The 26,174-nt window shown below is 43.9% G+C and overlaps 3 protein-coding genes across 5 annotated transcripts in view; 2 read left to right on the top strand and 1 right to left on the bottom strand.

Moving 5' to 3' along the window:
• The window catches only part of LOC127906168 (uncharacterized), a 150,536-nt gene that overhangs the window by 2,626 nt on the left and 121,736 nt on the right, over positions 1 to 26,174 (top strand). The gene's annotated exons all lie outside the window — the stretch shown is intronic.
• Positions 506 to 3,934, bottom strand: si:ch211-284e13.5 (uncharacterized protein LOC793850 homolog). The gene is made up of 3 exons (XM_035780403.2): positions 2,797 to 3,934; positions 2,327 to 2,686; positions 506 to 2,098 (listed from the first exon to the last, which is right to left on the bottom strand). Exons 1-3 carry the CDS (start codon positions 3,368 to 3,370, stop codon positions 1,518 to 1,520), a joined length of 1,515 nt encoding a protein of 504 aa, XP_035636296.1. The 5' UTR covers positions 3,371 to 3,934; the 3' UTR covers positions 506 to 1,517.
• si:ch211-284e13.4 (insulin receptor substrate 1-B) lies at positions 3,315 to 25,538 on the top strand. 2 transcript variants are annotated; one of them, XM_052457036.1, is made up of 3 exons: positions 3,315 to 3,453; positions 12,243 to 15,533; positions 21,428 to 25,538. In XM_052457036.1, exons 1-3 carry the CDS (start codon positions 3,429 to 3,431, stop codon positions 21,433 to 21,435), a joined length of 3,324 nt encoding a protein of 1,107 aa, XP_052312996.1. In that variant the 5' UTR covers positions 3,315 to 3,428; the 3' UTR covers positions 21,436 to 25,538. The 2 variants fall into 2 exon arrangements, with proteins under 2 accessions (XP_052312996.1, XP_035636295.1); XM_035780402.2 differs by lacking the exon at positions 3,315 to 3,453 and adding an exon at positions 9,879 to 10,667.

Here is a 26,174-nt window from a genome sequence, read left to right as displayed (position 1 = left end):
CTACCTTCATTGCAAAAAAAGTGTTATCATCAATTATTTGGTGACATTAATATATTTAGTATAGTTATGTCTAAAGAAAATACGTTTAAATGTTTTGCCATTTTTCCTCCTCTGAGGAGTCTCCACTGGTGGTGGTATAGCTGGATCCTATAATTCTCCTGACCTTAGATTAAAACTAGGGAGGAGACCTTTTCCATATACATGCTGAGGCATTTAGATCCTCAACTAAAGCTGAATCATTGAGAAACTCCCAGATCAGTACATTAGATTGCAGTAATCCGGGTTTCCTAAAGTTGGTCCTGGGACCCCCCATGGGTGCACGTTTTGGTTCTTGCCCTAGCATTACACATTAAAATAACCAACTCATTATCAATCTTTGATTACTTGAATCAGCTGTGTAGTGATGGTGGGGGGCAGGACAGAGTTTGGGAAATCCTGAAGAAATGTCTGATTTGTTTTGACAGAATACATCTAGCATGAGATAATAAAGACAAAGGATACAAAATCTGTTTTGTGATGTATTAATACATAAATATGTCAATCTCCATGGGACTCCTTCATTACAGTAAAATAAGCGAGGCCATAGTACAACACCAGTTGATTTCATGTGTCTGGGAATAGACTGTCATTTTACAGGATATTTCAAGCCCTACATTAGTCTACATCAATGATCCATCTCATCTCACCTTGAATGAACCGGACTAACAACTGTGCTCCACACAAAGTTCTGCCTCCTTTGACTCCAATTATTTATGTTCCTTCCAGTAAAACACAGGATAAATGTATGAACATTTACAGTAAGCTTTAACACATAAGAGCTACACCACCGAGAGCATCCTGGTTTGCATCACTGCCTGGTATGGCAACTGCTCAGCCTCTGACCACAAGGCACTACAGAGGGTAGTGCATACGACCCAGTACATCACTGGGGCCAAGCTTCCTGCCATCCAGGACCTCTATACCAGGCGGTGTCAGAGGAAGGCCCTAAAAATGGTCAGACTCCAACCACCCTAGTCATAGACTGTTCTCTCTGCTACCGCATGGCAAGCGGTACCGGAGAGCCAAGTCTAGGTCAAAAAGGCTTAACAGATACTACCCCCAAACCATAAGAATAGAATAGCTAATCAAAGGTCTACTCCCCCTCCTCCACTGCTGCTACTCTCTGCTTATTATCTATACATAGTCACTCTACCTACACATATACATATTACCTCGACTAACCCGTGCCCCCGCACATTGACTCTGTACCGGTACCCCCTGTATATAGCCTCGCTACTGTTATTATACTGCTGCTCTTTAATTATTTTGTATTTTTAACCATTTTTTACTTAACACATTTGTCTTAACTGAATTGTTGTTTAAGGGCTTGCAAGTAAGTATTTCACTGTAAGGTATACCTGTTGTATTGAGTGCATGTAAAAAATTTGATAACAGTAAATGTTTCCCCCTCTGCGTATATCCCCAGTGCATTTCTTGCTCTGTCTTTCCATCCTTTACAGTCCATCATGAAGGCCTTATCAGCCGAGCCCTCCCATTGAGTGAGTACGTTGGTGAAAGCGCAGACCCCCACAGTTTCGGAAAGTCTTGCCACACTGGCTGCAAGTGTAGGGCTTCTCTCCTGTGTGAATACGGAAGTGTCTTGTTAGAGCCCAAGAGTGACGGAAGCGTGCATTGCACACGGTGCAGGCATAAGGCCTCTCTCCAGTATGAATACGCTGATGGATCTTCAGGTGCTCCATGCGATTGAAATCTCGACCACACAGGGAGCAGTGGTACGGGCTCCGCCCAGGGGGGTAGAGGTTGCGCTTGGGGAGCTTGTTCATATCCTTTGGGTGAATAAGACTACGATGTCGCCGTAGCTCCTCAGACAGATGGAACTTCTCTCCACAGATCTTGCAGATGTGCTGTGCTGCAACCATGTTGTTCACTTCACCTGTCTGAGGGCTGTACATCTGGTGTGAGTGAGATGTGGAAGCCCCAGCAGTCTCTCTGGGTGGGTACTGCTGTTGTTTACCAAAGCCTGCATGGAGACCTGTAGCTGAAGAAGACGATAGGATGTCCAAGTCTGGTATGTTTGGGGTGAAGATGGGGGAGTCCGCTTCAAAGTCAAAGAAGAGAAAATGAATCAACCATTAACCACTTGAAATTCTATCATCATCATCACTGACATGAGATCAAAACCAATTTACTACAGAACTACTTGGGATGGGGTCCCAGACAACTTAAGGCTAGTCCGGGACTAAACATTCTCTATTGAAATAGCTTTTTCAGTCCAGGACTAGGCTTAATTTGTATGCAGGAAACTGGTTGTTAGTGCGGGACTTACATAGAGAGTGGCTGGTGGAGGGGGTGAATGAGTCTGGGTCACTGAGTGGGAGCTGCAGTGCCGCTGGCCTCCAATCCTCCAGCAGCCTGGTTTGAGCCAAGGAGAGACCGTCTGGACAGTAGTCCTCTTCTCCCCCTCCAGTATTGGGACCACAGTTCCTACTGCTTCCCAGGTCTACAGACTCCACCTTCACCTCAACCAGACACTTCACATCTGCATCCTTCATGGTACCGTCAGGGAAGGGATGGCCGTCAGCATGGGCTCTTGATGTATCATGTCCCGTAGTTGGCTCTGTGCACGCTCGGTTAAAATCTTCATGGTTGTCAGAGTACATGTTTGAGACAACCTCTTCTTTAGTCCCTGTGAATAAATATTTACATAGATAACATGCATTATAGCTTTGCTGAAATAATAAGTTACAGAACATTTCAAATGTAAATCAATAGTAGTGAGTGACAGTCCCAACTTACCAGCTTCATCTTCCTGATTTAAAGTTAAAAAATCCGGTTTAATATCTTGAGTGCACACCCTACCATCCTCACGGATCTCACAAAACGACTCGTTAAGAAATGCAGGGTTATCAACAACTTCTGATTCAAATTCTTCATACCTATCCCCAACATTTGTTGTACCAAGAGACTGATTGGGTTCAAGAACTCTGTGCTCTCCTTCGCTTCCTGATTTTATTTTATTTTGTGAAACGTTTAGAGAATTCAGCTGCTGATGAACCTGTTGGATTCTGCTATTGGTGCTGTTTTTTTCCCCTATTATTGATTGTACTTGACGCTCCTCTCCTCGCGCTGCACATATTTCAAGTTCGGCTGCTTGCAAGCGAAACTTTAAGGACTTATTGTCCCGCATCGTCTCGTGCATTTGATCCCGCACATCCCTTAACACTTGGCCGACTAGTTTTGTAATCTCAACCACCGCTATCTCCACTGCTACTCCTAGTGCATTTTGAATAGTAGCAGTCAATTCATCCTGAAACGAGAAAGATAATTCCGCTACTAAAGCAGTGTTTGGAGGACTCACGTTTGCCGACATGTTCGTGTTACCCTCGTCAAATTCTGACCTCCGAAGTCATGACTTATGAAAAATACTGATGTCCAGAGATGTTTTCAAACCAGGTAAACAAGCTAACTAGTACCTAAGTGTGTTACCTTGGCTAGTTACATAGGCCTGCATAATAAGTAGCTCTATCTGGCAGGGAGTGTACTCACTATAATCACTCCTTGCCTAAAACGCTGTCCCTTCGCTTGTTCACTTTACTTACCTAGCGAGTAAAGCGTTTAGACTGTACCTAACACTTAGTTTCACATTATTTTGTGACTATCATTTCAAGTTACGTTTAAATAATTATTGCACGCTTTCCATTTCGTATCTTTCCTCGACTCTAAGCGGAAGTTTCTTCCTGTTTGCGGTTAGGGCCAACCGGTGTCTGTACCTTCAAATTGTAGACTACAACAGCAATATGTTTCAAGAGGATAAATAATAGATCATGTAACTATAATTCGTTTAATAGAAACTCCGAATTTAGAATATACACGATTAATGTTATGTGTTTATCAAGTCATGTGAAAAACAAACGCAAATGTTAAACTCTGGGCTGAGTCTTACTTGGCCGTCTATTTCACATCAAATGGCCCTGTTCGAATACGTGTTCGCCAAATGCATCCTTCCTTCCTTCCCTGTTTGAAATGATGACTACTGACAAATTAGTGAGTAAACCATTATTGTTTTGATCGTTGTGGGGAAAGAGTTAAACAAATGAAGAATTAATGCCCTTTTAAAGGGCGTATGATTTAAAATATATATATATATATATATACATAATGTCTTATGCCTTTGTTAGCCACACAACAACACAGGTCATTTAGAGCTGACCACGGTGCTGGTCAAAGAGCCTATACAGAAACAGTTTTTCCAATAGAAATCCCGAACATGCTTGTAAGCGATGTCATGGCAACATGCTAGCTAAACTCATGCACAGAAAGACGTCATTGGGCCTAATGGTTATGTTTTACTGAACTGTGCATGTGCAGGCCATCAAATCAAAGGCATTACTTCACTAAAAAGTTGTTTTTGATGGAAATTCAAACGTGTGGGTTTGTAACTAAGTTTTCAAGATACATAACTTTCTAAATACAGAAATACAACCAGTATGAAATACAGCCGACTCTATTTCTGTATTTAGAAAGTGAGATCTCTTAAACTTGATTGCTGACATGCAAAACATTTTGGGACAATATTAACAATGGACTAATGAAACAAATACCAAAAGATAGTTTTGGGATGGAATTTTCCTTTAATAAGACATTGACTCAAATCTAGATTGTGTCTTAGAATTTGAGAAAATGTACAATTTAGGATACATTTTTCACTCCCATTGACTTCCCAACCCCCAGTATGGTCTAGTAGAAAGAAGAGGAAGGGAAGTGCTACTAAGGTTCCCAATAGTACATTTTGGTAGACAGAAGGTGCTCTTTGGTAAATTGGTCATCAAAAAGAAAGGAGGACCAAGGCCCTCTTCATATAATTAATTAAAATGCCTTTATTTGTATAGAAACAAAGTTTTCAAACTCCGCCACGTTTCAGGTGCATGGTCTTCGTCAGGGAGTACAAAGAAATAATACAATGTCCTCTTTTGAACAGCTTTTCCAATTAGCTCTAATTTAAAGAGGGCGTGGTTACACAATTGATTGGACACACCTGGTAAGCAATACTATAAACATTAAAAAGTGAAATATATGTAGCTATGTTATCAAAACATTTTACTCCAAGCTAGAAGTATCAGAATGCCTAGAAAGATAGTTCTAGCCTTAAATATGACTGGGAGAAGTGTCAAGAAAAAGAAAGCAATATATTCCATACAACACTAGAACACAGCAAACATTAACAACAACAGTCTAACCATAGCTGAGGGCAATTGAGCAAAATATCCACTAGATGACAGCAAATGGACCTATCACGACCCTACAGGAAGGATGAGAAATCCATATCTTCATTTAAACCAGGGTACTTAGTGGCCTGTAGTTTGTAAATCCATATCTTCATTTAAACCAGGGTACTTAGTGGCCTGTAGTTTGTAAATCCATATCTTCATTTAAGCCAGGGAACTTAGTGGCCTGTAGTTTGTAAATCCATATCTTCATTTAAACCAGGGTACTTAGTGGCCTGTAGTTTGTAAATCCATATCTTCATTTAAACCAGGGTACTTAGTGGCCTGTAGTTTGTAAATCCATATCTTAATTTAAACCAGGGTACGTAGTGGCCTGTAGTTTGTAAATCCATATCTTCATTTAAACCAGGGTACTTAGTGGCCTGGAGTTTGTAAATCCCCAAACTTTCCTTTTGGTTAAACTGTTTAAGACGGCCCTCTTTTCTAATTGAGGCCGGAACATGATCAATACCCATAGCTTGTAGGGAGGCAGGGTTGCCATTGTGTAAGGACTTGTAGTGCCTTGCCATGGGGTAGTCTTCATTACCTACCCGTATGGCGTACTTGTGTTCCGCTAAGCGGTCTTGAAGGCGTCTCTTTGTCTGTCCAATGTAGAACACGTTGCACTGTGGACATTCCAATCTATAGATGACATGAGTGGTTTTGCAGTTAATGAAATGTGGCTCAGGGAAGACTTGGCGTAGTAGCGTATCACTTTGGATGATTCCAAAAAACAAAACAAAAAAAACACCTTTATTTAACCAGGTAGGCTAGTTGAGAACAAGTTCTCATTTACAACTGCGACCTGGCCAAGATAAAGCATAGCAGTGTGAACAGACAACACAGAGTTACACATGGAGTAAACAATTAACAAGTCAATAACACAGTAGAAAAAAAGAGAGTCTATATACATTGTGTGCAAAACGCATGAGGAGGTAGGCGAATAATTACAATTTTGCAGATTGACACTGGAGTGATAAATGATCAGATGGTCATGTACAGGTAGAGATACTGGTGTGCAAAAGAGCAGAAAAGTAAATAAATATAAACAGTATGGGGATGATGTAGGTAAAATTGGGTGGGCTATTTACAGATAGACTATGCACAGCTGCAGCAATCGGTTAGCTGCTCAGATAGCAGATGTTTGAAGTTGGTGAGGGAGATAAAAGTCTCCAACTTCAGCGATTTTTGCAATTCGTTCCAGTCACAGGCAGCAGGGAACTGGAACGAAAGGCGGCCAAATGAGGTGTTGGCTTTCGGGATGATCAGTGAGATACACCTGCTGGAGCACGTGCTACGGGTGGGTGTTGCCATCGTGACCAGTGAACTGAGATAAGGTGGAGCTTTACCTAGCATGGACTTGTTGATGACCTGGAGCCAGTGGGTCTGGCGACGAATATGTAGCGAGGACCAGCCGACGAGAGCATACAGGTCGCAGTGGTGGGTGGTATAAGGTGCTTTAGTAACAAAATTGATGGCACTGTGATAAACTGCATCCAGTTTGCTGAGTAGAGTATTGGAAGCTATTTTGTAGATGACATCGCCGAAGTCGAGGATCGGTAGGATAGTCACTTTTACTAGGGTAAGTTTGGCGGCGTGAGTGAAGGAGGCTTTGTTGCGGAATAGAAATCCGACTCTAGATTTGATTTTAGATTGGAGATGTTTGATATGAGTCTGGAAGGAGAGTTTACAGTCTAGCCAGACACCTTGGTACAAATATGTCATTCTGCCCCTGAACAGGCAGTTAACCCACTGTTCCTAGGCGGTCATTGATTCTTTTAATGTTCTCTGCTTCAGTGCTGTATTTTGTAACAAAATACACTCTCTCTGATGTATCACGAGGCTCTCCCCTTCACAACAAGTTCTCTCTGTCATGTAATCCAGCCCTTTTTTAAACTTTTTTTTTTAACCTTTATTATACTAGGCAAGTCAGTTAAGAACAAATTCTTATTTTCAATGACGGCCTAGGAACAGTGGGTTAACTGCCTGTTCAGGGGCAGAACGACAGATTTGTACCTTGTCAGCTCGGGGGTTTGAACTTGCAACCTTCTGTATTCAACCAGAAGGCCCTACGGAGGATGGTGCAGACGGCACAATACATCACTGGGGGTGAGCGACCTGCCCTCCAGGACATCTACACCAGGCAGTGTCTGAGGAAGGCCCAAAAGATAGTCACCCGAGCCGCGGACTGTTCACTCGGTTACCATCTGGCAAGAGGTATCGGAGTACCGGGTAACAGACAAAAAGGCTCAGAGACAGCTCCTACCACCAGGCCATCAGGCTGCTGGTAGGAGGCCATCAGACTAAACCTAGCTGTCTCTCTGCACAGACTATCTGCACCTTTGACCTGCACAGACTATTTGCATCGAAGAGACTATCAGCACCTTAGAAATGATTTGCACTGACTACACACACACACAACCCCTACACACAACCTTACACACAAACACCCATAAACACACACACACACACACACACACACACACACACACACACACACACACACACACACACACACACACACACACACACACACACACACACACACACACACACACACACACACACACACACACACACACACAGTCAATGCTGCTATTCTATTCTATAATATTGATTCCACAACACACTTAATACACTACAATACCTAAAGTATGTGGACACTTGTTTGCCGAACGTCTCATTCCAAAATCATGGGTATTAATATGGAGTTGGTCCCCCCTTTGATGCTATAACAGCTTCCCCTCTTAAGGGGAAGGCTGTCCAATAAATGTTGGAAAAATGCTGCAGGGACTCGTTTCCATTCAGCCACAAGAGCATTAGTGAGGTCGGGCACTGATGTTGGGCGATTAGACCTGGTATGCAGTCAGCGTTCCAATTCATCCCCAAGGTGTTTGATTGGGTTGAGGTCAGGGCTATGTGCAGGCCAGTCAAGTTCTTCCACACCGATCTCAACAAACCACTTCTGTATGGACCTCGCTTTGTGCAAGGGGCATTGTCATGATGAAACAGGAAAGTGCCTTCGCCAAACTGTTGCCACAAAGTTGGACGTACAGAATCGTCTAGAATGTCATTGTATGCTGTAGCGTTAAGGTTTCCCCTCACTGGAACTAAAGGGCCTAGCTCGAGCCATTAAAAAACAGCCCCAGACCATTCCTCCTCCTTCAAATTAATTTGGGCAGGTAGCGTTCTCCTGGCAGCCGCCAAACCCAGATTCGTCCGTAGGACTGCCAGATGGTGAAGTGTGATTCATCACTCCAGAGAACGCATTTCCACTGCTCCAGAGTCCAATGGCAATGAGCTTTACACCACTCCAGCCGACGCTTGGCATTGCGCATGGTGATCTTAGGCTTGTGTGCTACTCAGCCATGGAAACCCATTTCATGGAGCTCCCGACAAACAGCTATTGTGTTGATGTTGATTCCAGAGGCAGTTTGGAACTTGGTAGTGAGTGTTGCAACCGAGGACAGGCAATTTATACGTGCTACGTGATTCAGCACTCTGCGGTCCCGCTCTGTGAGCTTATGTGGCCTATCGCTTCGCGGCTGAGCCGTTGTTGCTCCTAGACATTTCCACTTCATAATAACAGCACTTAACAGGGCAGCTCTAGTAGGGAAGAAATTTGACGAACTGACTTGTTGGAAAGGTGGCATCCTCTGACAATGCCACACTAAAAGTCACTGAGCTCTTCAGAACGGGCCATTCTACTGCCAATGTTTGTCTATGGAGATTGAATTGCTGTGTGCTCGATTTTATACACCTGTCAGCAACACCTGTGGCTGACGTGGCTGAATCCATTAAGTTGAAGGGGTGTCCTCATACTTTTAGTTTATTTGTAAATAGTGTAAATAAAGCATTATTACTATGCAGACTACCTCTTCTTGTTACTTTTTATTTGACTCTTTTGATTGTTATTGATGATTAATGTAATGTTTTGTTGAGGAAGATAGCACATAAGCATTTCGCTGCACCTTTATACCTGCTGTAAACTGTGTATGTGGTTTGAAAACTCTGCGGCAAGGTGCTGAGTAATTGACTGTGGCCCTGTCCGCAGATGTGGTGCTGAAGCGCTGACCACGGAGCTGTTCACAGTCATGGTGCTGAAGAGTTGACTGCAGCGCTGTTACCGGTGGTGGTGTTGAAAAGCTGACTGTGGCGCTGTTCACAGATGTGGTTGCTGAATCAGCATGAATCTTTTTGCTTTCAGCGCTGACCGCGGTGCTGTCCACAGTGCTGAATGTTTACTTATGCGCCCAAAAAGGGATACTGTTGGTATTGCCTGTAGCTTCTCCCGGGCAGATCAATGCAATCTGCTTGATGTATAGACCACAAAATGTGCAAAAATATAAACCCATACAGGGAGTGACCAACGGGTGTCGCAAACGCTCTGAAGAAAGCATGATTTGATAAATATGTCAATGCTCAGGAGAAGGGATTCCGCATTGAATAATTTAATAAAAAATGTTGGGATAGAAATTGAGTGATATGGCTAGCAAAAATATATTCCGTAGTTGACTGCTCTTATTTTCTCTTTCTGGCTAGTTAAGAGGTGCACTTCTGTAAGCACATAAATAGGCTAATTATAGGACTTAGCCTATTGGCTAACATATGGATATTAATTGATCAGTCCATCGATGGTGAAACATGCGATAACAGGCTATCACTGTGCAGTAGATGAACATGCATAGAGGCGCATCAATGTGAGAGTCCATGCAGAGTAGTAGGTCAGGCTACAGTAAATAGACTGAGTAGGAGTAGTCCTAGTACTCCAGCAAGCAGCATAGGTTGGCTATAGGGAGCAGTGTGCAGACGTCGCTCGCCGCATGTGCACGCCTGTGTGTGCACGCAGACGAGGGGAAAAAGCTGATTTGATATAAATAGCACATGTTCAAATTAACTCGCTTATTCCGGGCACGCACGTTGGATGCTTTACTCTATGGATAATATGAGAAGGAGAAGAGGAATGTGGCTATAATTAATGAATAGTCTGCTCGTTTTAGTGGGGATATTTTAAGCAAGCAAAACAAGAGACCTGTCTAGTAATGGAGAACCATGCAGCAGAGCTGCTACAACAGCAGCAGAGCTACGAGGACGTTCGGAAAAGCGGGTATCTCCGTAAGCAGAAATCTATGCACCGGCGATTTTTCGTTTTGAGGGAAGCCTCGGAAGAGGGCCCTGCCCGTCTAGAATATTATGAGAACGAGAAGAAATTCCGAAGCAAGTCACCTGTCCCGAAAAAAGCGCTGAATCTGGAGACTTGCTTCAACATCAACAAGCGGGCGGATTCCAAGAACAAGCACATGATAGTGATGTATACCCGCGGGGAGAGCTTTGCCATTGCAGCAGACAGTGAGGATGTCCAGAATGAATGGTACCAGGCCATGCTGGACCTTCAGTGGAAATGTAAGCCATACAAGGGTTTACTATGCCCAATATTCTCCTTGCACATTTAGTCTGCATTGGCCAGTGTTGGTCCAGCTAGCCATTCTGGATTGACATCAATTTCACATTCAGATCTGTAACGCGATAACATGTTTTTAATTTTTTTTATTGCCCATCACATGTGGGATGCACTTTGTAGAAATTTGGCGTATATTACATTTAATACAGGATTTTGCTATTATAAATATTACATACAGGCCTATCCAATGAACAGTTGCATATCAGTTCAAGAGAGGTGGTGGACCACTGCATGCGGTGTGTCTGAGCAGTAGCTTATCTGAATCATTTATTGGTATATTAACCAATATGTTTTACCATTTTCATTTTGCTGCATTTTAGCCTACACAATTATTGCAACGTGCATGAACCAATAGGATGTTTTCTTCGTATTCGCGACCAAATAGGCTGCAGCACAACATCGTTCAAAGCGTTTACTGCAGAGGACGCAGCCATGCACCCGAGTGCTCTCTGTTTTTGTTTTTCTACACGTCCCTCTGCATGTCGTGCGCATAACCTACATTTCTGTGCTATGGCGTTGCCTGGCAGGGAGGAAATCCGCAGCGTCTGCGTGCTTTCATTGGAAAACTGGTTTCTATCGGTTTCCCTCGTGTTTAGGTTGTTATGCTGTAACACTAACCCCAACCCTGCTATCGTTTCAGTAGTAATGTGGAATCAATAATCTTAATAATGATTGTAATAATGTGGCTATATTTTATTGCATATGATTTGTATGATTTCTTCTTTATTTTACACCTCTGGTTATGGTATTTTTATTTTTTTAAATAGGCCAATGTCATTAACGTATATAGACTACAGCTTTTACACAAATGAAACAGTAGACCTAGCAATAGATGTGGGTTTCTTCAGGGGAGCAATAATGTTGCTAAATGAAACACATCTGGAGTTACAATGCCATGGTCAGTATTTTATATTTACATTTGACATTTTAGTAATTTAGCTGTCTCTTCTTACTCGAGCCATTCGGGTTAAGTACCTTGCTCAAGGGCACATCGAAATATTTTTCAGCTAGTGGGCTCAGGGATTCGAACCAGGAACCTTTCGGTTACTGGCCCAAGGCTCTTAACCGCTAGGCTACCTTTTGTAATAATCTGTAGTTACAGAGTATTTACATGTTGTAGGTTATAAAGATTGATCATTTTCATGATTATTATTTTGTTACATGAGTGTTTTTGTTCAATGAATGTTTATTATCAATGCATTCATGAAACAGAACCTGCATGGATGAATGATGCGGCTCGTCACATATTTAACCAGTCAGAGTTCAGTGTCTAAATGTGCTGAATGTGCTACAACTGACGGTCACTCTAACCTTGATAATATATGAATATTGTATACAATATTTTTGTCTCCTGACTGTCAACTCTCGTCTTGTGCTACCCCATGATTCCTCCGAATATTGTTTCAGTCGTCAATTCTATTTCCAACATTTGTCTGGCTTTCTCTGTCTCTATATCTATTTGCATAGTTTTCTGTCTTGTTGTTTATTGAGATGTCTTCATTCCTGATTTTCTGCAGATAAAAACCCAGAGGACTGTGGTAGTGGTGGAGAGTGTGGACTCCCCTCTCCTCCAGGCCCCACCTTCAAGGAGGTGTGGCAGGTCAAGGTGTGGCCTAAAGGGCTTGGCCAGGCCCGAAACCTAGTGGGCATCCACCGTCTGTGCCTGACCGACAAGACGGTCAACTTTGTCAAGCTCAACTCTGACGTGGCCGCTGTGGTCCTACAACTGATGAACGTGCGTCGCTGCGGCCACTCAGAGAACTTCTTCTTCATCGAGGTGGGCCGCTCGGCCATGACAGGGCCTGGGGAGTTCTGGATGCAGGTGGAGGACTCGGTGGTGGCCCAGAACATGCATGAGACTCTGCTGGAGGCCATGAAGGCACTGAGTGAGGAGTTCCGCCAGCGCAGTAAGTCTCAGTCTGTGGGTGCTACAAGCGGCGGGGGCACCGCCTCCAACCCCATCAGTGTCCCCACCCGCCGCCACCACCCCAATCTGCCCCCCAGCCAGGTGGGCTTTGGCAGACGAGCCCGGACTGAGACCCCTGGAGCAGGTGGAGCCAACTGCACCAGCACCTCACCAACGCCACGCCACGGGTTACCCAGGGCACGCACAGCCAGCATCGGGGGAAGGACAGAGGAGAGTGGAGGTGGAGCCAGAGGGGCATGGGCAAGCTCCAGTCCCAGCCTGAACGGATCTTGTTCCACTACACCCACCCTGAGACCCAAGCCCACCAGAGCTCCAACCCCAGCTAAGATCACTCTCAGCCTGGCCCGCTACACCCCCAACCCAGCCACCTCCCCAGCCCCAAGCCTCTCCTCCAGCTCTGGTCATGGCTCAGAGTGTGGACTAGTCGGAGGGGCAATGGGAGGTGTAGCGATCTGTTCTTACACCCGCGTCCCTCAGAGAGTATCTGTGTCGGGTTCCCCTAGTGACTACGGCTCCTCAGACGAGTATGGCTCCAGCCCTGGAGAGCACTCCCTACTGGTCCCCAGTCTACCTGGAGGGTCCAATGGTGGAATGAGACACCATGCTCATGGAGAGGGCTCTTCCAGCTACATAGTGATGGGCCAGAGAGAGAGCCTCCCTGGGTCCCATCAGCGTCCTCAGGGCCGCAGGATGCTGCGGCGCTCCTCCAGCAGGGAGTGTGAGGCAGAGCGCAGACTCCTCAGCAAGAGGGCCTCCCTGCCCCTGACTGCCCACGAATGCCTGGCCCCTCGTAGGAAGGAGGAAGAGGAGGATACGGACCAAGAGTATGCCGTCATGTCACGGAGTGTTAGCAGGGACGCCTTTGTGTCACGGCGGCGCGGATCAGGAGGCTTTGCAGCAGGGGGCTTGGAAGCAGGGGCCGTCGTTGGGGAGACCCAGGTGAGGGTTGATGTGGTCCGAGGACAGGCGGGAGGAGGAGGAGCGGGACCAGTGGACAGTGGCTACATGTCCATGTTACCTGGAGTGACGGCTCCTCCTTTTTCCCTCTCCTTGTCTGTGGCCGTGTCTGACGTCAGCGCCAAGCCTGGGGCTGATGATGAGTACATGGCCATGACCCCCAACAGCAGCGTGTCCCCCCCCGAGCACATCAGTCTGCCTGTCTCCGAGGGCTACATGGTCATGTCCCCCAACAGCAGCTGCTCCCCAGACATGCATGGAATGGCCATATGGGGGAGCCGGGGCAGCATGGAGAGCCGGGCTGGCAGTGACTACATGAACATGTCTCCTATCAGCATCCGCTCGGCTTGCAGCACACCCCCCTCACAACCTGAACAGAACCCGCTACAACACAAGATGGTCTACTCCTACTTCTCTCTGCCACGATCCTACAAACACACGCTCTCCACACGCTTTGAGGATGACTTGGATCAAGGGAAAAGGAAGGAGGGGGGTCATAGTGACCAAGACAGTGCTGGAAATCGGGGTGGACAAGTGGGCTACAGCAAGAGGGACACAGCCACAGTTGGCCCTGCAGGAGGCTGTCAACTCTCCCTCTCCTCTTCCTCCTTCTCTTCCAGCTCAGCTAGCAGTGAGAGCCTGGAGGATCGGCCCATGTCAGTGGCAGCTGGGGGAGGGCTACGACTAACAAGAACAGGGCCAGGGTTCAGGAACGGGGGAGCACGCTCTAAGGATGGATCCTATCAGCAGAAACGTGTATCGCATGGCCCAGGGGGCCAGCAGAGGAAGCCTCGTCCCCTCAGTGTGTCTGTGGACATGTCTAAAGCTAACACCTTGCCCAGGGTTAAGGAGAACCTCTTCCCCACAGAGCCTCAGAGCCCTGGGGAGTATGTCAGCATAGTGTTCAGGGGTGGTGACGTGGGGGGTAGGAGAGGGGGCCAGTGGGGGCCAGAGCACGGACTGTCAGTGACCCATGGAACCCAGAGGCCCCGTCACCGTCCAGCCCTCTGCCACGGTGACTCCACCAACCTCCCCCGCAGCTTCTCTGCACCGCTGGCCACCTCTGCTGCCTTGGCTGCCTCTACTGAGTACGTCAACATGGATTTGGGGTTGGGAAACTCCCCTTGCCCCTCCACTGGGACCCCTGTTAAATCACCTTTTTGCCCGCCCCCAGCTATTGCCCCCAAGCCCCCAGTTGTGGCCCGTAATAGGCCCTCTCCTAGGGCAGCAGAGGGCGATGTAGGTGGGCATAGGGCTGCAGTGCCAACAGACTTACCCACTTCATATACAAACTACATAGAGATGGCCTTCAGCATAGTTTCAGAGCCTAACCCTGCAGCGCCCGCCATGCATGCTGCCCAAGCTTCATCAATGGAGCAGGAATCAGGCTTGGACTTCCCCTCAGCAAGGTCCTACTCATCTCCTGACCAGAACCAGAGCAGCAGGCTGGCCAGAGACAGGGTTGGCAGGGGCGACCAACTGGGACGGAGACGCCACCGCTCTGAGACATTCATCATTACTCCTCCCCCTCTCCCACTCCAGCTGTCCTCCTCAGGCTCCTTGTTCTTGGATAGTGCCCAGGCAGCAGCACCTCATCGACAAGGAGGACTAGAGAGGGGTTCACCATGGGAGAAAGCCCGGTCAGATGCAGCATCCCAGGCTTCGTCCTCTGGGTCTTCTAAACAAGGCCTTAACTACATTGATCTGGATCTGGCCTTTAATAAGGACAGCTCTCAGAATGAACTGGAGGGGGGAGCCACTGCCCCCCATAACATCTTCGTTCCAGTCCACAATGGGGCTGGTGGGGGAGTCATGATGGGAGACATTACTGGTTTGGGGAACAACCCTGGCTACGCCAGTATTGATTTCTTCAAATCAGAGGAGTTGAGGGCACTTCACCAGAGCAGCAGGAAAGATGGAAAAGGTAAAGGTACTCAACACCTGTTCTCTCTCTGTGTTATCACTCAAACACACACTAATGGGTATGTTAGTCATTTATTTTATTAAAAAGAGGGTGTCTTGTCCTGCTCCTTAAATCTGCTCCTGCATTCATCCCAGTCATCAGCAACAGAGCATTGTGGTACATTGTCTGACATCAATGTGTGCGTAAATACAATGATAATTTAATATGGTCAATAAAAATATATATATACAGTACCAGTCAAAAGTTTAGACACATCTACTCATTCTAGGATTTTTCTTTATTTTTACTATTTTCTACATTGTAGAATAATAGTGAAGACATCAAAACTATGAAATAACATATGGAATCATGTAGTAACCAAAAAAGTGTTGAACAAATCCAAAAATATTTTATATTAGATTCTTCAAAGTAGCCACCCTTTGCCTTGAAGACAGCTTTACACACTCTTGGCATTCTGTTATGACGCTGGGTGTCAGATAAAGTGTTACCGAAATCTTTGTTATGGAGTAAATTTCTTGCACACAATTTCTCCAAATCAAATTTTACACATGCACTGTGGAATGCTTCTTTACTTCCTTACAAGCCCTTAACCAACAATGAGAAAGAAAAATAAGAGCTAAGAAAATATTTACTAAATATTTATTTAATAAATTGAAGTAAATAAATGTATACAAAAAATTGCAGGGTTGAGGCTCAGAGTTGAGGTGTTGGCTGGCATCCTTACTTAAAATGACTTCTGCCTCCCTTGAGTTGAAAAAGCATCTTATATCACCATCAGAGTTAGCAAGGGCAAAGTCATTTCTATACAGAGGGAAGCATGTAACACAAATACTCCTTTCTCAAATAAACCCTGTCACCTTTTTGTCCTTCTCTGAGCAGCCTGGTCTCCTAGAATACATGTAACATAGTAAACTTAAATCCGTGACACTCAAATTATGTTACATTTGATATGGTCACATAAAACAGATGGTTACTCAAGGAAAAATCAAAAGTGGAGTGGATAGGTGGGCGTATAACACAAATGTCTACCAACCCAAAGGTTGTGTTCAAATCTCATCGTGGATAACTTTAGCATTTGAGCTAATTAGAAACTTTGCAACTAATTAGCATGTTAGCTAACCCTTCCCCCAACCTTAACCCTTTTAACTAACCCTTCCCCTAACCCTAACTTTAACCCCTTTAATCTAACTCCTAAACTTAACCCTAACCCCTAACCCATAGCCTAGGTAACATTAGCCAGCTAGCTAGAATTTGTAACATATGATACATTTTGCATATTCGTAACATATAATACGAATTGTAATTCGTAACATATAATATGAAATGGGTGATGGACATTCACAAAGTAACACATATCATACGAATTGTAACATAGCATATTAAATGGAGAGTCACGGATTTAGGTACATAATAATACGAAATGCTATGAGATCAGGATGTTCTAGACAATGGATTGTGCTGGCTTATGAAAGCTAAAATGTAGCCCAATGATGGCTGGATAAATAATGGCTTCCATTGTATAGGGGTTGCAGTAGATCGGAGTGGCACTGGCACCCAACTATTATGTAAAATTATTAGCATTAATAGCCTAAGAACACAGCAGATGCTGTGTGTGGTAAACTAGCACTGTTTTAGTTTATAAAACCTGATAAAGGCCTACCCTGGCCCCACCACCTCTGGATTACACTGGTATTTAACTGGGTAGGGAGAGAAATACACACAATATTTACCTCCCCCTTAATTCTACCCAAATACAGTTAATGAATTCTTAATTCTGGAGTACACACAGAAAAACAGTTTGACTGTTTGTTTTGTTGTAACCTTTACCCTCTTACCTGTTTTACATGGTGATTGCCTTTATAAATGCTATTGGTACTGTTGCAAGGACGCCCTTTTCTAGAGTGTTTACTGCTGGTCTAATTAATGACTACTTCTCAGGTCAAGGAGACCCTTTAGGCTGATTTACCGTAAGCCGTGTATAAAGAACTGTGGAATACAGGTTAGGTTACATGATATCCTCCTTTAGAACCGGATGACTGAAGTTGAACCATAAACTATGACATGTCTGGTGGTCAGCAGGCTGTGTGTAGAACCATGTCATCCCCTGGGCCCTGACCAGTGTCAGTGGTCTTCATTACCTGTGGTAGAGATTGTTTGCTGTCAGCGTACAGTGGGGCAAAAAAGTATTTAGTCAGCCACCAATTGTGCAAGTTCTCCCACTTAAAAAGATGAGAGAGGCCTGTAATTTTCATCATAGGTACACTTCAACTATGACAGACAAAATGAGAAAAAAATCCAGAAAATCACATTGTAGGATTTAATGAATTTATTTGCAAATTATGATGGAAAATTAGTATTTGGTCAATAACAAAAGTTTATCTCAATACTTTGCTATATACACTTTGCTATATACTCTTTGTTGGCAATGACAGAGGTCAAACGTTTTCTATAAGTCTTCACAAGGTTTTCACATACTGTTGCTTGTATTTTGGCCCATTCCTCCATGCAGATCTCCTCTAGAGCAGTGATGTTTTGAGGCTGTTGCTGGGCAACACGGACTTTCAACTCCCTCCGAAGATTTTCTATCGGGTTGAGATCTGGAGACTGGCTAGGCCACTCCAGGACCTTGAAATGCTTCTTACGAAGCCACTCCTTCGTTGCCCGGACGGTGTGTTTGGGATCATTGTCATGCTGAAAAACCCAGCCACGTTTCATCTTCAATGCCCTTGCTGATGGTAGGCTTTGTTACTTTGGTCACAGCTCTCTACAGGTCATTCACTAGGTCCCCGTGTGGTTCTGGGATTTTTGCTCACCATTCTTGTGATCATTTTGACCCCACGGGGTGAGATCTTGCGTGGAGCCCCAGATCGAGGGAGATTATCAGTGGTCTTGTATGTCTTCCATTTCCTAATAATTGCTCCCACAGTTGATTTCTTCAAACCAAGCTGCTTACCTATTGCAGATTTAGTCTTCCCAGCCTGGTGCAGGTCTACAATGTTGTTTCAGGTGTCCTTTGACAGCTCTTTGGTCTTGGTCATAGTGGAGTTTGGAGTGTGACTGTTTGAGGTTGTGGACAGGTGTCTTTTATACTGATAACAAGTTCAAACAGGTGCCATTAATACAGGTAACGAGTGGAGGACAGAGGATCCTCTTAAAGAACAAGTTACAGGTCTGTGAGAGCCAGAAATCTTGCTTGTTTGTAGGTGACCAAATACTTATTTTCCACCATAATTTGCAAATAAATTCATAAAAAATCCTACAATGTGATTTTCTGGATTTTTTTTCTCATTTCGTCTGTCATAATTGAAGTGTACCTATGATGAAAATTACAGGCCTCTCTCATCTTTTTAAGTGGGAGAACTTGCACAATTGGTGGCTGACTAAATACTTTTTTTGCCCCACTTTATGTCAAATAATGACTCCTGAGCCCTGTGTCAGCAGCATGTGCAGTATGTTACAGAGCCTGGAGAAAGGAGACAGGTATTTTTGGTTCTTTGATTTTCCTTACGTCAAAGGAAGTCCTATTCGCTTCGTTTCCTTAGTAATGCCACTGAAAGTGTTGTTGTTTTTATTCTGATCCTTCTGCCCCCACCCACCCTTGCCAAATTGCCCTGTTCCACCCAGGCTGTTTTCACCTTCACAACCTATTTTCACACTCTCTTCTTCATCTCCTCCTTGTTATGAAGCCATTTCATCAACCCCAAGGTGCTTATCCTTTAGTGTGTGATTAAACAGCCCACACAGCTCTTGTGTGGTAACAACAATCATCAAACATAAAGTGGTTACTCCTCTCAGTGCAACATTCAACACTCAGCCAGCCAAATACACTTGATCTATGGATCCTTGTTTTCACCCTAAAGCTTTCAGCCATGTCTGATGTGCAGCTTTGATTCCGGTCTGTGAGAAGAAGTGTTGAGCTGTCTGCCAGGCTGAGGGTTGTATAGCTGTCTGCCAGGCTGAGGGTTGTATAGCTGTCTGCCAGGCTGAGGGTTGTATAGCTGTCTGCCAGGCTGAGGGTTGTATAGCTGTCTGCCAGGCTGAGGGTTGTATAGCTGTCTGCCAGGCTGAGGGTTGTATAGCTGCCTGCCAGGCTGAGGGTTGTATAGCTGTCTGCCAGGCTGAGGGTTGTATAGCTGTCTGCCAGGCTGAGGGTTGTATAGCTGCCTGCCAGGCTGAGGGTTGTATAAAGAGAGTCTCATTTTCATAAGTGGGCATTCAGAGAGCGAAGCTAATTGATTTGTCTGCTGGTAATGAGCCATTTCACATGGGTGGAGGTGGAGGGGCCAGGACTGTCGCCAGGTGTTTGTGTTAATGTGTGGGTGTCTTGTTGTCTTTTGGCTTTTACCTGGCAAATACCGTAAGATGTTGTGTTTGTATGTTTTATAGAGATGGATTCTAGAGTACATGATCCATTGACTGGATTTGTTTTTTAAAGGGAACAAAGCCTGCATTGGAAAAGAGGATGATGCAGGAGACGAGAGATGATTATGGATTGTCATTGACATTTTCTTTACTGCCGTCAAATTGAGATATGAATAGTTGGGGCTGAATGATTTGTATTTAGTTGTGGATGTTGAAATATTGAATTATGGCAACAGAATGCAGATGATTTTGTAGTGGACATGAGTTGGACATGGTCACTTGTTTAGGTAGCTATGCCTGCAAACTTCGAAACCAGTGTCTGCCCTCGAGCCAACAGGGAATTTCCTCTTGGTCTAATGCTCTAAGATGTTGGTTGCTCCTGTTGGAGACCTGGGTTCATATCCCGCGTGTTGCACTTTGTAATCAAAAGGAATTAGAGAGAGAAGAGTGCTGAGAACTCTTGAGGAGTGTGGTAAGAAGGAAAGAGAAGTCCTTATTTCAGCTCTTTACACAAGTGCTTGTGTTGAGAGTTTCCAGCGCTGACTGAGGGAACTACAGAAGCATTAACTGTGACAGTGGAGGAGTCATGTGGCTGGTGGGCAGAACAAAACAGAATCACTCCGATCTGAGGTGGATTCATGAAGTCTTTTTGTCTGTGCTTCTTGTGCTGTAGATGAGTAGTGAGTGACCGTAGGCTACCCTGTTTAAAAACGGTTTCTTCAGACTCTACAAATATTTTGTTATTTTCAAAATGTATAATTATTTGATTTGATCACATTATAACGGGTCTGCTGTTGTTATTTTGTTGACTCATATCTAGTGTAGCAGGAGTGGAATGTGTTGTGTTGTTGCCACCACTGAAACACTTCCCCAGCATGCCAAGCGCGCCTCGTTTTGTGTTTGGGTTTAGTGTTTACTCCCCTTTGCCCTGTTTGGCTCCAATCCTCATCCCCAAGCTGGTTGCTCCCAAGCAGAACCCTGATATCCTTCTGTGTCGTTCTACTTACTCTATAGTGATGCCCACAAACATCCACTTCAACACTTCCACGAGAGATCATTCGTCACAGTGGCCCTGTGACGATTCTCTTTTCTTCCTGAATGTTCTATTGTGCTGTGTGCAATTTGTGTGTTAACTAAACCTGCTTTACTTCAGTGATACACTCACAGATGTAATGTTAATTTATCTTTCAAAACCCATGCTTTTGTAATGCTAAATCCAAGACAGAAATCTAATTTATTTGTTGCAGGCTTTCAAAAATGTCACATAATGAAATGGGTGGGGGATTCCGTATAGCTCACTCTCAGACTGAAAAAGATCCTAGTGGCATTGTTAAATGACCTGTGTACAGACAGCGAGGAAGACAAGAAAAGCATTCTATTGATTGACATTACAGTTACAGCCATATGTGAGCGAGATGGAGAAAGAGATTTTCCCAGTAGGCTACTAAGGTGTAAATCCTAGATCCAGACCTCTCCTTTTCGGTTTTGTTATGATTTGTTTGTTAACATCTACATTTCCTCTTTTCTTTCAGAATGTTAATGATCCATCTTGGTCTGGACATGGCTCCTGGCGTTGCGCAGCACTGTCCTAACTAACCATGGTGGGATTGGTTGGCAACAGTCTGTTAACCTTCTGACCTTACTCACTGGAAGAGGAGTAAGAGAGGTGAAGGCAAACCCATCAAATCATCATTAACTCTTTGTCATCCTGTCCAGTTGTTGCTATCCAATACTAATGTGTGCCAAAAGACTACTGGTCCAAACCAACACAACAGGGTTCGCTGAGGTAGAAGAATATAGCCAATCAAGATTACATTTTTTTTTCTCCTTAACATAATCTTATGGAAATTGTTATACAAATGTGAAATAGTAGAAAGGTACATACTAAAAAGTATATAGTATACATATGTTGATGAAAGCTACATAAATAAATACATCTATATATATATTATACTTTTTAAAAAGTGCCTAATGTTTTGTTTGTAGACATTTTTACACAGGGAATCTGGAACTGGTCTGTGAGAGGGAAAACTATGTTTATGTCTCAAATGTCATTTTGTGTTAAGCATATTGTAAATATGTTGAAAATGACAGGAAACAGAGTTTTAGTTATATAGTAAGCATAATCAAACTGCCTTACTGTGTTTGAACTGTGCTAAAAGAATAGCCTCTTTACTTTATGCTGTGCCTCACTCTTCAGCCACAATGAACACTCTCGTTTCCTCTCCTGCCTGAACCCTACCAGTACCAGCTGGAGCTAAGCCAAAAACCAGCGCTGTATAATGCCAACCACACACACACACATTTGAATAGTCATCCGTGTTGTTCAGCTGAGTAGGTGAGGTTGATAGTCTTCACATTTACTGCTGTGACATTTACTACTTGTGTTTGCCAGAATATTATGACACTAACAGGCTGAGAGCGGTATTGAACGTGTGATCAATGTGATTAAAGAATGCTGTGCGTGCAGGTGCGAGAGAAAGAGCATGATTACAGTGGTGCTGGATATCAGTTATTGAAGATATTTCCAGACCACGTTATGGCCTCCCACAATGATCAACAGGGTCATTGTTATTTATGGAATAATAATATTAATTTCTTTCCCACATGCTTTATAACCACAGTGACTGAAAATCATATCACACACACATCCATCCCCTGTAGCCTGGTTCGAGATCTGTTTGTTCTTTCTTGCCAACTCAAGACAGCACAAACAGATCAGGCACCAGGCTACGTCCTCTGTGCATCTGAAAAAGACACTCAAGTGCCTGGCTGCCTGTGTTATTTGGTGTCCACACACTAACGGTTACCCTCACTCATTCTCACGAAGTCCCCCCTTCCCTTATATCCCACTTCCCTTCCCGTACCAGTTAGATATTCTTGCAGAAAAAAACAAGTGGTATTTTTGATGTGGTGATTCAGTTTTATGAAATCCCTTTAACCATTTGAACATAGCCCATTACTGCCAGTATCTTGTGCTTTAATGCAGAGAACTTTAGTGCCAAAATCCTGTATTACATAGGCTGTGTTCACACAGGAAGCACAATTCTAATCTATTTTTCAGTCATTGGTATTTAGACCAATCAGATCAACTATGAAAAAAATCTCATGTGAAAAGATCTTATGTAATCGGTCAAAAGACCAATTAGTGGAAAAAACATCAGAATTGGGCTACCTGTGTAAACACAGCCATAGATCAATGGATTACTCATACTTCACTATGGTAGACTTACTCTGTTTTTGATCTTAAGTTTGTCTCACCATACAGGCCAATGGCATTGCTTGATGTGACTTTTATAATATACCTTTCTTTTTTATTCTCTTCAAATTATTATTATTAATTGGGGATTTCCATTAATGAGCTTCTCTTACCTCATAATCATGTCTAAAGAATTTGAACAGACGTGACAGTTGGTGTTAAATCCCCAAGGTCGTCTGAGAAGGTCCCCTACGTTTTGGTTCACTTAACTACTGTGGCCAAGGCCAAGTCCAGTTAAGAGTCTTTCGGTTGGACTGGGTATCGTTAGACCATCTTTTAATGCCTTATTATTTTCAATATTAACTCTCACATAATACCACACAGCAGCTGTATAAAGGCGCTTTGCATTCTAGAATAACCAGAATTCTGACAAGTCTGAAGATTCTTAGTTTGGTGATCTGCAGAGACGTGAACAAAGGGATGTAGAAATGGGACATACAGTACCTGTCAAAAGTTTTGGACACACCTACTCATTCAAGTTTGGACACACCTACTCATTCATTTTTTTACCATTTTCTACATTGTAGAATAATAGTGAAGACATCAAAACTATGAAATAACTTATAGGAAATCATGTAGTAACCAAAAAAGTGTTAAACAAATCAAAATATCTTACATTTGAGATTCTTCAAAGTAGCCACCCTTTGCCTTGATGAATGCTTTGCACAATCTTGGCATTCTCTCAACCAGCTTCATGAGGTAGTCACCTGGATTGCTTTTCCAACAGTCTTGAAGGAGTTGCCACATATTCTAAGCAGTTGTTGGCTGCTTTTCCTTCCCTCTGCGGTCCAACTCATCCCAAACCATCTCAATTGGGTTGAGGTCGGGTGACTATGGAGGCCAGGTCATCTGATGCAGCACTCCATCACTCTCCTTGGTCAAATAGCCCTTACACAGCCTGTAGGTGTGTTTTGGATCATTGTCCTGTTGAAAACAAATGATAGTCCCACTAAGCACAAACCAGATGGGATGGCATATTGCTGCAGAATGCTGTGGTAGCCATGCTGGTTAAGTGTGCCTTGAATTCTAAATAAATCCCAGAAGGTGTCACCAGCAAAGCACGCCCACACCACTTCCTCCATGCTTCACCGTGGGAACCACACATGCGGAGATCATCCGTTCACCTACTCTGCATCTCACAAAGACAAGGCGGTTGGAACCAAAAATCTCAAATTTGGACTCATCAGACCTAAGGACAGATTTCCACCGGTCATTGCTTGTATTTTTTGACCCAAGCAAGTCTCCTCTTATTATTGATGTCCTTTTAGTAGTGGTTTCTTTGCAGCAATTAGACCATGAAGGACTGATTCACCCAGTCTACTCTGAACAGTTGATGTTGAGATGTGTCTGTTACTTGGACTGCAATCTGAGGTGCAGTTAATTGCAGATTCCTGAGGTTGGTAACTCTAATGAACTTATCCTCTGCAGCAGAGGTAACTCTGGGTCTCCCTTTCCTGTGGCGGTCCTCATGAGAGCCAGTTTCATCTTAGCGCTTGATGGTTTTTGCGACTGTACCTGAAGAAACGTTCAAAATTCTTAAAATGTTCCGTGTTGACTAATCATCATGTCTTAAAGTAATGATGGACTGTCGTTTCTTTTTGCTTATTTGAGCTGTTCTTGCCATAATATGGACTTGGTCTTTTACAAACTATGGCTATCTTCTATATACCAACCCTACCTTGTCACAACACAACTGATTGGCTCAAATGCATTAAGAAGGAAAGATATTCCACAAATTAACTTTTAACAAGACACACCTTTCAATTGAAATGCATTGCAGTGACTACCTCATGAAGCTGGCTGAGAGAATTCCAAGAGTGTGCAAAGCTGTCATCAAGGCAAAGGGTGGCTACTTTGAAGAATCTCAAATTTAAGATATTTTCATTTGTTTAAAAAAAAATGTTTACTACATGATTCAATAGGTGTTTTTTCATAGTTTTTATGTCTTCACTATTGTTCTACAATGTAGAAAATAGTAAAAATATAGAAAAACCCTTGAATGAGTAGCTGTCCAGACTTTCGCCTGGTACTTTATATACTGAGACCCCTCACCATATCAAAGGTTACACCTGTTGTTGTGGGAAAAGGGTATTTTAAGTACAATCAGGGTAATGTAGGAGAGAGCTGTGTACTTATTTAATGCTATTAATAATACTATGACTGACTGATGTATTCTATTGTAAAGAGGAGAAGGACAAGGATCTATGAGTATGCACAGAATTCTGTGTATAAGGGGGTAGGCGTCAGGGGAGGGATATGGGCATGAGGTTCATGGAAATGTTATGGAAAAGATTTCTGTTCAAAACAGAATAATGTTGATGATTATTGCCTGTGATGTAAACAATGTCACTTTGTTTCTTTGAAAAGCTAAGAAATGAAATGGAATGAACAAACTTTGTTTCACATGTCTGTTTCCTAGATATATAATTGATGATATAATTCCCTAAACAAACAAAGCATTCAGTCAGTCTAGCCCAGGGGTGTCAAACTCCTCCCATGGAGGGCCTAGTGTCTCCTAAACAACCAGGCGAGGGGAGTTCCTTACTAATTAGTGACCTTAATTCATCAAACAAGTAAGGGAGGAGTGAACCTGCAGACACTCAGCCCTCCATGGAATGAGTTTGACAAGTGGCCTAGACTCTAATAAGCCATCAGTGAGTACACCGCGAAGGAAGGATAAAAGGCACGATCAATCCGATGTCTGCATTGGCCGTGCAGCATTTACAGTGATATGGCCTCTGCAGAGGTCAGGGCATTCATTCTTCTTGCGCTTTGCCGAGCAGCGCAGAACTGTTGTGAAGGAAGTTGTCAACAAAGTGAGTTTGTGTTCATACAGGACCTTCCGCCTCCACCTACCATCAACCAATCATGCCAATGCGGAGCTACACGGAGACCTCCGTATTGTTACAAAATGTGAGAGGCACACAGCGATGCGGTACAGAGCTCAATTTGGCCTCTGCAAGCCTCCCGAGGCCCCGCAATTGCCTCACGCCATCCGTACTGCGCCTCCGACCACATTT

The sequence above is a fragment of the Oncorhynchus keta genome, chromosome 11 (genome assembly GCF_023373465.1).
Source record: "Oncorhynchus keta strain PuntledgeMale-10-30-2019 chromosome 11, Oket_V2, whole genome shotgun sequence".
NCBI classification, from domain to species: Eukaryota; Metazoa; Chordata; class Actinopteri; order Salmoniformes; family Salmonidae; genus Oncorhynchus; species Oncorhynchus keta.
This window is presented reverse-complemented; position numbering and strand designations above follow the sequence as displayed.

Excerpts from the sequence above, each read along its gene's own strand:
- si:ch211-284e13.4 (XM_035780402.2), top strand. The coding sequence starts at position 10,307 with ATGGAGAACCATGCAGCAGAGCTGCTACAACAGCAGCAGAGCTACGAG. Across the intron at positions 10,668-12,242 it reads GCTGGACCTTCAGTGGAAAT|ATAAAAACCCAGAGGACTGT; the intron begins GTAAGCCATACA and ends GATTTTCTGCAG.
- si:ch211-284e13.5 (XM_035780403.2), bottom strand. The coding sequence starts at position 3,370 with ATGTCGGCAAACGTGAGTCCTCCAAACACTGCTTTAGTAGCGGAATTA. Across the intron at positions 2,687-2,796 it reads AAATCAGGAAGATGAAGCTG|GGACTAAAGAAGAGGTTGTC; the intron begins GTAAGTTGGGAC and ends ATTTATTCACAG. Across the intron at positions 2,099-2,326 it reads CTCCACCAGCCACTCTCTAT|CGGACTCCCCCATCTTCACC; the intron begins GTAAGTCCCGCA and ends TTGACTTTGAAG.